This window comes from Columba livia, chromosome 7, assembly GCF_036013475.1.
Source record: "Columba livia isolate bColLiv1 breed racing homer chromosome 7, bColLiv1.pat.W.v2, whole genome shotgun sequence".
Taxonomy (NCBI): Eukaryota; Metazoa; Chordata; class Aves; order Columbiformes; family Columbidae; genus Columba; species Columba livia.
In genome coordinates this window covers 22,922,578-22,935,419 of record NC_088608.1, presented here as the reverse complement: position 1 = coordinate 22,935,419, position 12,842 = coordinate 22,922,578, and the positions used below count along the sequence as shown (strand labels likewise).

The 12,842-nt window shown below is 44.6% G+C and overlaps 1 protein-coding gene across 11 annotated transcripts in view; it reads left to right on the top strand.

Annotated features, from left to right (window-relative positions):
* Nucleotides 1-11,960, top strand: part of WIPF1 (WAS/WASL interacting protein family member 1) — a 57,396-nt gene extending 45,436 nt beyond the window's left edge. For all 11 annotated transcript variants that reach the window (XM_065068813.1, XM_065068818.1, XM_065068815.1 and 8 more), the window contains 4 exons: nucleotides 335-1,099; nucleotides 3,818-4,030; nucleotides 5,670-5,783; nucleotides 7,097-11,960. In XM_065068813.1, coding sequence (XP_064924885.1) covers nucleotides 335-1,099; nucleotides 3,818-4,030; nucleotides 5,670-5,783; nucleotides 7,097-7,152 — 1,148 coding nt within the window. In that variant the 3' untranslated portion in view covers nucleotides 7,153-11,960. The remainder of the gene's footprint in view (nucleotides 1-334; nucleotides 1,100-3,817; nucleotides 4,031-5,669; nucleotides 5,784-7,096) is intronic.
* Nucleotides 11,961-12,842: the final 882 nt, after the last annotated feature.

Here is a 12,842-nt window from a genome sequence, read left to right as displayed (position 1 = left end):
CGGCCTGGTGGTCTCAAATAATTGTTCTTCATTTCTTCCCTTTCCGTGCTATTGCTTGCTAGGTGAGGACTGCATCAGTGGTGACACTTCGTTGTCACTTTGGTTTCTCCCCAGTGGTCCCTTGTAAGCACGGTCAGGTTGTCACCTGCCAGTCTGGCGCGGTTCCCCAGGGCTACCAGAACTGCCGATAACTGCTGGCTGGGTGCCAAGCCCTCTGTGCCCGCGCCGGCGCTGACCCCGCAGCCTTTGCAGTGCCTTAGGTCGCGTCCCGTTCGGAAACCGCTGGGCGAAGCCCCCGCCCGCCGGAGGCTGATGCCCGCTCCTGTGTCCGCAGATGCCGGCGGAGCCCGCCCGCCCGCCCTGCCTCCCGGAGGACGCTCCGCAGCCGCCAAGCCCTTCTCTCCGCCGAGCGGCCCGCCGCGCTTCCCGGCGCCGCCCTCGGGGCCGCGGAACTCCGCTCCCGAGCCGCAGAGGAGCCGCCTGCCACCGCCGAGGCCCGACGTCGGCTCCAAACCCGAGCCCGTGCCGCCCCCGGTGCCCAGCACCCCCCGGCCCATCGCCTCCAGCCTGTACAACAGGGGTTCGCCACCGGTGCCCGGCGTGAGCCGGCAGCCCAGCCTGGGGCCCTCGCCCCCGCCGTTCCCGGGCAGCCGGAGCGCGGGGCCGGCCGGGTCCCTCCGGCAGCCCGGTCCCAGCGCGGCATCCCCCTTCTCCGGCCGGCCGCCGCTGCCGCCCACGCCGGGCCGGCCGGGGGAGGACAAGCCACCGCCCCCGCCGCCCCCCGCCGGGCACAGATCCCCCGCCGCCCGGGAGGCGGCTCTGCCCCCGCCGCCGCCGCAGAACAGCAAGCCACCCGTGCCCGCCGCCCCCCGGCCGGCCCTGGGCGCCCCGGCCCCCCCGCCGCCCCCCAGCCGGCCCGGGCCGCCCCCCGTCCCGCCCGTCCCCGGCGGCACCGATGAGATGCCGCGGCTGCCCCAGAGGAACATCTCGCTGGGCTCCTCCTCGGCGGCCGGCGGCGGGGGGGGCCGTTCCGGACCCCTGCCCCCCCCGCCCAGCGAGAGGCCCCCGCCGCCCGTCAGAGACCCCCCCAGCCGATCAGGTAGGGAGCTGGGGCGGCGCTGGAAGCATGGGGGGAACGGGGAGCTGAGGGTCCCGACCTTGGTGTAGATTGAACAGATGGGCACAGTGGGATGAAGTGATGATTTTTGTGGAAATGGTAAATTTTCGTTTCACCAAACGTTGGCTGTGCCACTTGGAGGGTAGCCCAGAATCTTCAGCCCTGCTGCCCTGATATGGCCCTGCAGGTGCTTGACCCATTGTGACCCAGAAGGAGCAACATCCAATGGCTTTGGCTGGGGTTTTGCATTTTTGCCATGTGCATTGCACAGAAGTGCTGGAGGAGCAGGATGCGGTGTGGGGCTGTGCCTTCCCTGCCAGCCTGCTGCCATGCACGCATCTGCTTTGCATTGCTGACAAACCATGCTCTCAGGCACAAGGGTTTCAGCAGTTGGAAATGAGCATTTATGAGTATCACAGTGGCTTAAGGAGAGTCACTGTGCGTCACAAGCCTGCTCACATGTACTTTTGCAGATTTTGTCAACTTTCATTACAAGTACTGTAATTCAAACACGGGGGTTTCCCTATTATGGTCTTTGATGCAAAGAAGCTGTTTTTTTCTAGCTTCTGACAGGTGACATCATTTGCCTTCCTGAGTCAACCAGCATGAGTTAATGGTAGCAATCTCATGAATGGAGGTTTGCAGAACCTGTGTTGGGAGGCAGAAACACTTAGAGCTAAATAGAAATTATTTTAATAAAAGACCTAGCTAACAGTTGTTAAATATAACGGTAGTTGTTACAGCATGACTAACTCTTGTTACTTAACCATATGCAGATTTCAAATGAGATTGAAAACAAAATTGTTATTTCATAATATACTTTGTCCTCTGTGACAGCTATTGTTTGTAACCTTTAGAATTGCACATCATAACAAAACTCTCTTAATACCTGATGGTTCTCCCTTTGGAGGTGAGAGAAGTTAAGCACAGACAGACAGGTCCTGTAATGTCAGGAAGGGGGAAGCATTTCACAGAAGGCAATTCTGGAAAGCTCCATAGAGTTGCCTTTCGTTTCATCCTTTGGAATAATGATCTGGAATCATCTAAAACCTGTCTAGTCCAGACAACAGAGATTAATGTCCTGGGAGCTCCCACAGACTACAGCAGTCTGTGTTGCTTCCCAGCTCCTTGAACCAGCTTGGATCCCCTATAGCCCGGCACCTGCAGCAGCCTGCAGCTACAGAAAATACTGGCCCCAAAACCATGCTTTGTGGAGCTGGTTGCCAGCCCAAAGGATGGCATGATGCTAGTGCAGCCTGCAGTAAATGAATCAGAGAAACGTCACATTTGACTGAGAGCATGGATCAAAGTTGCAGAGAGTGTCTGCAATTATTCAGATGCTTCCAAGAGCTTCTTCCATTATGGCCTCTGCTTCCATTGGTGCTTTCCTGGTTGGCTTTTTTCTGAGGCAGATGGTTTTAGCAAATCTGCACTACCTTTCTGCTGGCTTAATAAGTAGAAGGATGTTGTAGCAATAATTACAAACATAAGTACTCCTATTCTGCTGCAATTTAACATGGGCGATGGGGTTTAGGTAGATTTAGAGTGTGCAAAACTGTTCTGAAAGTTACTAAATGCTTCTCATTCTTAGAAACCATTCCCTGAAGGCAAGCTTTAGTAATTTGTAAAAAAAAAAAAGAAGGGGGAGGGAAAAAAAAGAAAATATCCACAAAGTACAGCATGTTTCTTGAAGCACGTTTCACTGCTGCTTGCTGGAGAGACAAAATCTGCTGCTCTCTTTTTCAAAATGCACCTCTGTAGCCAGATTTCATCAGGACAAGGAAGCATTTCATTAGAATGAATGTAATTGTCAGTTGCCCAACCATGCCAAACAGGGGTAGTGAGACCTTTAAACACACATAGCCCTCCACACCCTCTGTTTTCATCTCTTTATGTCCTAAAGAGAAGTGCCCTTCCCCTGCCCTCAGGACAGCCCCACTCCCGTGTTACGTGGATTGTGCTTTCGTATTTGACCAGTCATGTCACCACACCAGTTACTCAGATACACAGAGTCTGGAAATGCCAGTCTATGTGTGAGGTCTGTTTCTAGTTCAGTGGGAGGTGGATATGCTCCAAGCCACCAAAAACCTGGCACACAGCAGCACGTATGTTGATAAATGAGTGAACCAATGCTGTGCTGCTTAACACTACTGCTCCTGGGCTGAATTCCCCTGTGTGCCACCTGGCTGTGACACCTGGAGGGGACCACCCCTGCAGACGAAGAGCCTCTGAGGGTAGCACAGCTCTCCTGCTACATGTCCTCTTGCCTTGTGAAGGTACATGGAAAGGAAAAGGGCTATGGTTTGCATCTCCACAGTACCCTGAGTTCCAGATGTAACTTCTTCTCATTGTGGCAAATGTAGCTTAGAGGAGTTTAAAAGTGGCTTCAAGGACCAGCACCTCTACAGAGGCTTCTGTAGCTGAGGGACAAGAAAATACGAGCACTGAGGTGTATCTATGTTTAGATATATCCTGCTTCCCTGATCTGTACTCTTCAAATTGGCACCAACTCCCTACAGAGTCCTGGAGAGCAGGGAAGTGGATGCTGAGGGTGATGCTTCGTTGGGGCTAAGGGTCCCAGAGCAGCCCATCCTCTCCAATTTGTTAGAGGGGGCTGTGGGAAGCTGGCAGCCTCTTACCACCAGCAAATAACCTCTGGTGCAAACAGTGTTTTTGTGCTTGCCTCTTGTCTTGCTCCAGGCCCCCTCCCACCGCCCCCTCCCGTGAGCAGGAACGGCAGCATTTCCAGGGCTCTGCCTGCTGCTCCCCAGCTGCCCTCCCGGGCAGGGCTGGACAGCCAGAGAGGTGGACCCCGACCGCCGCTTCCTCCCGACCGACCGGGCTCGGCAGCACCGCCACCACCACCGCCGCCATCATCAGCTGTCAGAAATGGCTTCCAGGACCCAGGTGATGGTAAGCCGTCTTCCTAGTTGTTTGCCTTGGATAGAGACTGTCTAGCAGCTTTTGGCCTAGAGGCTTTGTTTCTAATGCATAGCTTCGATTTCTGACCAACAGAGGTATCATTTGGGTCTCAACCCTGCCAAGTAAGAATAAATATGCCATACGTAGAGCAGAACTGCAAAGCTGTCCATACAATCTCCAAAATAACCCATTGAAAAATAGCCTGAAAAAAAAAAAGACATTTATTCACTGTGCTTTGCTTTGCTGCAATACAGAAATATGGCCCAACAGGATTGTTCTGACTCTAATATGAATTCAAACCATAGCTACACCAAAACTCTTTGGAAGGGAAAACAAGTTAGATGATGACTCAAAAGCTGAAAAACAGATGAGGGAAGAGATTGTGAGAATGCTGTTGAAAATGTCAAGAATCTCTCTTTTTGCTAGTGTTTATTGAAAAGGAGAGGTACAAGATTGCTGTGTTGTAAAGATTCACTGTGCTTTTCTTTTTAGTTGTTTTCTGTTTGCAAAGGACAGATAAATCTTTCAGCTAGTTATGGGAAGTCAAAATTGGTATTTTTGACATCTGTAAGTTTAGAAGAAGCAAGCAGAAAATAAAACTGTAATTCATGCTTTTCAAGCATTTTCACATGTCAGGTAAGGCAGGTGGGTCACAAACACATTTTCTTCATGCACATGCCATTTGCAGGGTTCAGAACCTGCAGCTCCTTTCCACACTGGTTTCTAATTGCAGCTGTTGGGAGTAAACATAGAAAAACTGGATGCCAGTAAATAACCACATGTACAAGTGCTGGGCAAAACTTACTTAGCTGCTCATTACATTATGCAATGAAATATAGCAATATCACAAGAAAGTTATGGTTGCCAAGTCCTGAAGCAACCAAGTGAAGAAATGAAAAAGTCTAAGATAGCCCACACTTTCTTCCTTGTACTTCCAAATCCAAGTGCGGTGTGGAGCTCTGTAAACATTTCCTAGTATTTCAGCGAAGAAACTGATCAGCTTGCTGTGTTCTTCAGAATTCTGTACACTCAGTAAATACATCAATAGGGTCCCTCTAGTCTTAAGAGATGTAGTGTCGACTGGTGTATTTTTCTGGTTTTGACACATACAAGTTGCATACAAGTTTCTCTGTCATCATAAATTTTATCATAGTAGCCCCAAATTTTCTTGTGTAAAAATTAGTCAAGAAAAAACACCGCTTATAAGTCACTGTGCTTTAAGTCAACGAAGTATGAATATCAGAAAATTCTATACCCAGGAACAAAGTACTGTTGGAAAGTAGGAGATACTATACGTTTCCAGTATCGAGTATATATGTATGTGTGTGTGGATAAAAAAGCAGATCTGTTATGGAAGAGAACATAGCACTTATTTCAGAATTATGGTCATTTTCCTCTTGGTGATTTTGCATTAAATTGGCAAGTGATCAGTTGAAGTTAATAAGAATTTTCATTCTCAGACTGACCTAAAGCATCTTCTTCCCTGACTTTGCAGTAGGCTGCTGGTTCAGTACTCAGCTATGTAAGCATTTTGCAATATAAAACGTGTTAAACATGATGTTAATGTCAATTGACTTTCCTGAAGCTGTGTCACAAAACTAATGAGTTAATTGCACGGGGTTTTTTTCAGATGAATGGGAAAGCAGATTTTCTTTTCATCCTATATCTGATTTACCACCTCCAGAGCCATATGTACCCGTGAACAGAAGTTATCCCAGTAAACTAGCAAGAAATGAAAGTAGAGGTAAGTTTGTTTCACCTCTGTTGTTGGAATTTCAGCATATCATCCTAAAAACAGTGGGGATGGGGAAGAGACTGAATACTGAGGTTTCAGAACTTCTGAGACTAACAGCCTGGTCACCCTTACCTACCACACAGCAAAAGCTAAATGTAGCTTTGCAGGCACAAGCCCTCTTAAACTTGTGTTTGAGGGGGAAATTGTTTGCATTTTAAGTTGGAACATGTATTGTAAGAGACCACCTCTGCCACTATAGTCAGCCCCCTTCTGCTACAGGCAGTCAGAACCACAAAATCTCCTGGGACTTCCTCCTCATTTCTCATCTAAATTCGTGCTCAACTCATCTATTTTTGTGCCAACTTCATCCTAGAGTTTAGTTATCCTCCCTCCTTGGTTTGTTAAACCCCTAATATTTTTTAAAGACAACAGTCATATCCTCCTCTCAGCTTTTGTTTTGCTGGGCTGCTTAAATCAGGATGTGCTACAGTCTGCTTCCAAGCCGTGTTCTCTGATCCTCAGGGTTGCTTCTGTATAGATTTCAGTTTGATTTTGTCTTTTCCAGCATTACATACTGTTCCAGTTCAGGTCTCAACCATGTCTTCTACAGCAGGATAAATGTTTCCTGTCTTCATTAGTGGTATTTTGCCTGATACACCCAAGGATCTATTTACTTCTTTCACAATCAGTGACATCGGTAGCTCATAGTTATCCTGTAATCATCTGTACACTCAGATGTTTCCCCTCCCTCTCCTGTTTCCAAATGATGAGGTTTTGGTTTGGAGCAGAAATTCCTGTTAGTCTCTGACCCTTCATTTGCCCTGTTAGCTTTCACCCCATTCAGATTATTCCGTAAAGAAAGACAAAGTATTTTTTTTTTAATATATTTCATTTAATGAGTTTGCAGTGAAAATATTTCGATGGGGGAAAACATTAAGAGCTTTGACATGTTGCTGCATTTAGAGCTTTCCATTTTCACTGAAATTTGCAGGTGTTGCAGGTAGCACTGAGAAGGTATGCGTTTGCATAAAATAGTAAGGCTTACGAGAACTATCAATTTGTTTTGAGAAAGGGACAAAAGACTAAAATACATATGCTTTCCAGACATTTGGGAATAAAGTTAGTTTTAAACTTTCTTTTACACTGTTTGAAGTTCTGATGTTTAATAAACTCAAAACTCTACAAAGATTTTGTTTTTGTAAAATGGTTAGGCACGAAAATGAGTAGATCTTCACCAGTTACTGAGTTAATGTCTTGGATGTAAAGTCCAACTTCAAAAGAAACTAGGGGGAGTAACACAAAAAACTTTCTTTCTCTTTTAGGTGGCTCTGGCCGAAAAGAAAGAGGTGCCCCCCCGCTTCCACCTATACCAAGGTGAAATGGGTTCTGGCCCGTCTTTGGGCGACATCTGTTTTCAAGTTTCCTTCAAGTCGGCTCTCCTGCCCACATCATTGGAAAGTTGTCTGTTTTGCTTTATTTCCACTTTTGGCTTGCCAGCTGGAACAAACTTCAGTCTCTATTACAGAAGTAATAGATGCAGCTTATGAACTGTAGTTGCTCACAGCTATAAATTTTATTTGCTTGTACCACAGGCTGGCATAAAAGGCATTTTGTGGACCATACGCAACATACATGCATCATGCTTACCATGTCCAGCCCTGTGCCCTTTGAGAGCTCCACAGAGTTGTGGCTTTTAATTTAATGAGAGCTGGAACAAAGCTGTTTCATTCACTCTGGGTACAGTAGCTGTATTATTTGAATGATAAAGTACAATCTATTTTCTGTTTAAAAAACAGTTTGTGGGGAAAACCATGTAGCCAAGAGTCCCCTAGATCCTTCTTTGCATGCCTGACTTGGCCCATCTGCTTCTGCAGGCCATAGGCCTACTATATGGTGACCAAGAGTTCATCCTGAACCTTTTCACTTCAGCTTAGCCAAGCAACTCTTATTTCAAACAAGAGCTCGTACATCCTGCCTTGAGGACAAAGTGTGTCTGGCCTTGATTTTATCTGGAGAGAGAGTCTTCCAAAGAAAAGCACAAGTGAAGAATTCAGCAGCATAAAAATATATATGTTTTTAATCCCTCTTTCCTGCTTTTTAATAATATTATGCTTTAGTTCACCTGATTCTTTCCTACTCTGATGTGGACCAACCCACAGTCATCCATGTCCTGGATTATTGTAATGCACTCTACCTGAAGCTACAATTGAAGAGGCCCCAGAAAGCAGTCTTGGTGCAAAAGCAGCAATTATTTGTAGTTGCAGGCTCCTTCTGTAAAGCATTGCTAACACCGGTGCTCCACAGACTGCCTTCCAGTTGTTTCTTTGGTACAATTAAATGATGGGGCTTGACTTAAAAAGCTTCCTGGGGCTTAGGTCACAAGTCTCAGAGAGGTTGTATTTGATTTGCATTACAGTAGAGAAGCTGAGGTCAAAAATGTGCATAAGTGAAAGCCCTTTGATGTAGGGAAGGAGGTTTGGGGCTTGTGCATTCAAGTGAAAGCATCAGCTCCAAAATTTGCTGTCTGCACTGGTTCAAGAGAAATGGGAAGATCTGGCCTTCTGAGTTTACCATGAGGCCTCTCCTTTCAACCTCTGCTGAAAGGGGTCTCCACGGAGAGCTGCAAGGCTTACATTAGCAGAAGAGAGAGTAAAGTGTTCTCACATTGTGACAACTGGTTAATATGTTTAATGGCTTTTGAATTTTGTATACGAGAAAAGAGTTTATTGTATGAGTACATTTTACAAATGCAACTAAACATATAAAATGCCTTTGGAAATTAGAGCAAGATTATAATTCTGGATTTGAAATATTGCTGAATGATAGGTCTTTGTTAATTGGGCTTCTGAACATTAGTTCTGAAAAATTTCTCCACTGTCTCCTCAACAGTTTCTATTTCTTCAGTGTACTCCTTGGATTGTTACCAAGCCTGTAGCAGCAGCCATGCTTAGTAGTCATGTAGGTTAAGAAAATGTTTCTCTAGCATGGGAGACATGATCCGGAGTACACTGTGCAGCTAGAATGAGGTCAGTCCTTGAAAATCCAGGGAGTTTAGCCGAAGAGAGTCTGGACCCCACTGGAGTGTCTGTGTTCTGGCAGGGGGTGTGGAGGGGCAGATCCCCGTTCTGCCCCACAGCCTGGGCAGTCGCCATGAAGGGGATGACACAGAGTTGGATTTGGATTTGGCCTGATCAAATTCAATTTAGCCTTTTCAGTGTTTGTTTACAAATTCGTGTTAGCTGTGATAGCATTTGATTATGTACCTGGGTTTTTTTACATTTTTCTATCTAATGAACTATTTTAAGTTACTATTTATGGTCTTGAACTTGCAATTAAATGCGCAGGCGCAGGGATGTATCTACATCTAATTGCAGGATCGTGGCTGTAAGAGTTTCTTAAACAGATATTAGTGGGACCTCCATGTGACAGGTGCACCTTGGGATCAAACATAGCAATACTGAATTTGTATATGTATTTTATGGATGTCATATCAACATATGCACTATACAAAGTGCCTGTCTCTTTGGGATATTATGTGAATAGAAGTCCAAATAAGATTTTTAGGATAATAACTTAAAGGATAAATTATTATATTCGTGTTATTCAACTGAAACACTTATAACTTTCTAAGGAACAACATTTTGAATTTAAGAATACAATATTTTCAGTACCTTGACCAGCCAAATCCTAATTAATACCCAAATAGCTACACAGCCAAAAAAAAACCCTCCAGAAATGATACCTTTCTTGTAACTTACCTGCTTCCAGCATGACTGTTTTACTGTGACTAAGTCAATGAAAATGCTGCACACTGTTCTGCCATCTCCCAGCATCATTCAAAATATCCTATACTTGATCTTTTGAGCAAGGTTTTCTGACTAGAAATTCTGGACCACTACCAAAGACTTGGCAAACCAGCCTCAATCTCACTGTATAATTTGTTTTGTAAAAGGGCCTCAGTCAACAAGCCAAGAAACCTGAGCTGCTTGGGTTTTAGCACTTCTTTGTACTATAGAATCCTCTTCAGAATGAATGTTTTGCATATGTTTAAAACAGCTGAACAATGCAGAAAGAGATATTTTTTTCACCTAACAACAACTTTACCGTTTATATTTTTTGCTGTAAAAGTCCCTAAATACATTCCAGAACAATGCAGCATTTTGTCATTCAATATATTGCTTCATATATCAGTAGCTAATTACATTATGATCAGTATTAAAGTATTTATTTCACTATGAAGTGTTAAAAAGAATGCAAGACATACTGAATCGGTGGTGCCTTATGACTTTTTCAGTCAACTTTTCTGTCTCTCGCTAGAAAAATTAATAGGTGTTGCTCTTCCGAGCCCTAACACAGACAGTGCCGACAGTAGCGTCACACAGCGTTGGAGCCAAGTCCTGCTGCTGCGGTGGCTCACTCTGCCAACTGCGTGTTGAGCTCAGTGTATGCAGAGATGATGGGATCGGTCTGCAGGTGAGATGTAGGTGGGCACTGGTTAACCTCAGTGTCAGTTGTTGGTATTGCTCTGGCAATTCAATCCTTTCCCAAACCAGTGTCTCACGCTGCTGTCCATACAGCCCAGCTGCCTTCAGTGTGGTTGCATATGTTATTAGAGGACTACATTTGATTTACTGCTTGCATATAAGATCTAGTGGGTTTGTTTCAATGGCATTGTATTATAAACCTTCAGACCTTAAACTATCTTTTTATCTCATCACTAAGACTCACATTACATGACAACAGCCATGGATGTTAATTTTTTGTTAATTCAAGTCAGTAAATAAAATGGGAATAACTTTTGTACCATGTTACAATAATTTCTGCTCAATAATTTTGGAGAAAAAGCACCTGTTATGTCTGTTGTCTGTTATGACTTTCTGCGCCAGCCGTTGAGAGAAGAGGTCACAGTGTTTAATGTTCAGAATAGTTTAAGGAAATGCAGCTTGTGATTCAGGAAGCCTGTATTTCTGTAAATGAACTACTTCTTAAATAAGGTCACAAAGTTTTTGCTTAGAAGCCAGCATTTCCAACATTAAAATGATTGTAAGAACAACATTTTTTTTCCTTCAAGACTGAGCTATTAAAGAAGATCCTTACATTGTTGCTTAAAAAACTGGACAGTAGTTTCTCCTTGCAGCAACAACTGTTTACATGTCACCTGTAGAAGCAGGTCTCTGTTGGAGCAGAGGATGAGGGGACTAAATTGCTATAGTCCTTCACATATATTGGAACATAACAATTTTCTGTGTAAATGTATGCAAATAGAAAGGGTGCTTTTTGCCTTGGAAGCAAAGAATAGAATTGAATGATCAAACTGGGATTATTTTAAGCAGAATGTCAAATGTCAAGAGACCTAGAGAGGGTCCCTCAACCACAGGACACTGGAAAGGAGAAGATCACTCATTCAATTGGCTAAATGTTGCAATCAGTAAGAGTACAAATCACAATATAAAATGTGCATGTGCATAATGCCACATCACAACAGTGTGAACACCGTTGTCTCACAGTCAGGTGCGAAGAACCTGTTATGGCGGTACATTGACTCTCTGTAACTTATATCATATGAACTTTAATCTTTCAAACTGTATTTACCAGAAAATAAGGAGAATCTCTTACCTAAGATACCTGGTAGCACATAAAGTGTAGCTCATTCATGGATTGGTTCTTTGTGTACACGGGAAGAGAATGGGGATCTCATAGCCTGCAAGGTGGACGAGTCTGTTCCATTCAGCTGAAAGGTAAACCTGGAGTGCTGGTGAAAGGGCTGTTGGCGTTACTCAGCAGAAGCAGGGCACGTGTAAATGTTCTCAGTGAGTATGCGGCAGGTAGGTAAACAGACTAAAAGAAAAAAATGGAAAGTGCATGTCTTAAAAAAGGGAGTAACCCTTCAGAACGTTGCCATTTTGAAATACAGTTTGTCTGTGATAAATGTTTTTAATGCAAACTAATACATGCAAACGAAGACCTCTAAATTGGAACTTCCAAAGCCACACAAGACAATGGAAGAGAGAGAAACGTAGGCCAAGCAGAAAGTAACATGTTTTTATCAGATGCTTAAAGTTTGAGCTTTTTATAAAATATTAATCTAGTTCTGTGAATATTTTTCTGCTTAACATTTATTTTGTAAGTGATTTTGTTCTCCTTATTTTTTCTGTCCTATGCCAAATAAATTTTACTTTTATTTAACTGGTGGTGCAGACTGTTACCTTGAGAACAATCAGGATTGTTTCCATGACAGAAGCACGTGTCAGCATTAGCAGGAGCTGAGGGTGAGCCTGGCCGGGGCTGGGGCAGGTTCTCCACCCCTCCTGCGTGCCATTGTGCAGCAGTGCAGCGATAATGCTCAGAGGACTTTGAGCCTCCGTACAGTGAGGATTAGACAGCTGCAGATAAGGAGAAATAATTTGTTTGGTTTAGGATAAAGAATATTTGAAAGTCTGTGGTCAGCGATGCTGTACTTGTAGGTGGCTGCTCTGTGAGCTGTGGGCACTGGCTCTGGGCAATGCAAGCTGGGCACTTGGTGTGGGGAGATTACATGGAAAATCCCTCTACTTAAGCCCAGATTTTTGTGCCTCTTGTCTCCACTGACTAGGCAGACAGCTTCCAGAGAATATCAGACAAATTAAACCATCCTTTTGACTTTGGAGCCCTGTTCTTGGATCTTGGATGTGAACCTTTTCAGATAATTTGGACCAAGTTTATCACAGAAAGACCCTTTGATAAAAGCCCAAAGGAGGCTCAAATTCAGGCTGCACTTCCAGCTTCTCTTCAGAAATTACAAAGGGCATTTAAAACCCTGAGTTAAAAAGCTCTATGCTGTAACTCATCTGTCTTTAAAAGCCTTAAGCAGCAGGTTTACTCTTGTACAGATGGTGGATCCTTTGACATCTATAGGGATTGCTTGTCAATACTTTCATTTTACAGGTTGGGACAGAGACCTCAACTTCCTTACAAGGCCACAGACACCCACAGCTCAGATGTAGCCCAGAAGCGCACTGGTCCCAGTGCCTGGGCTATACAAACAGAACAGCCGTGACAGAGGGTGGAGGCTGTAAAGGAGCTGGCTCA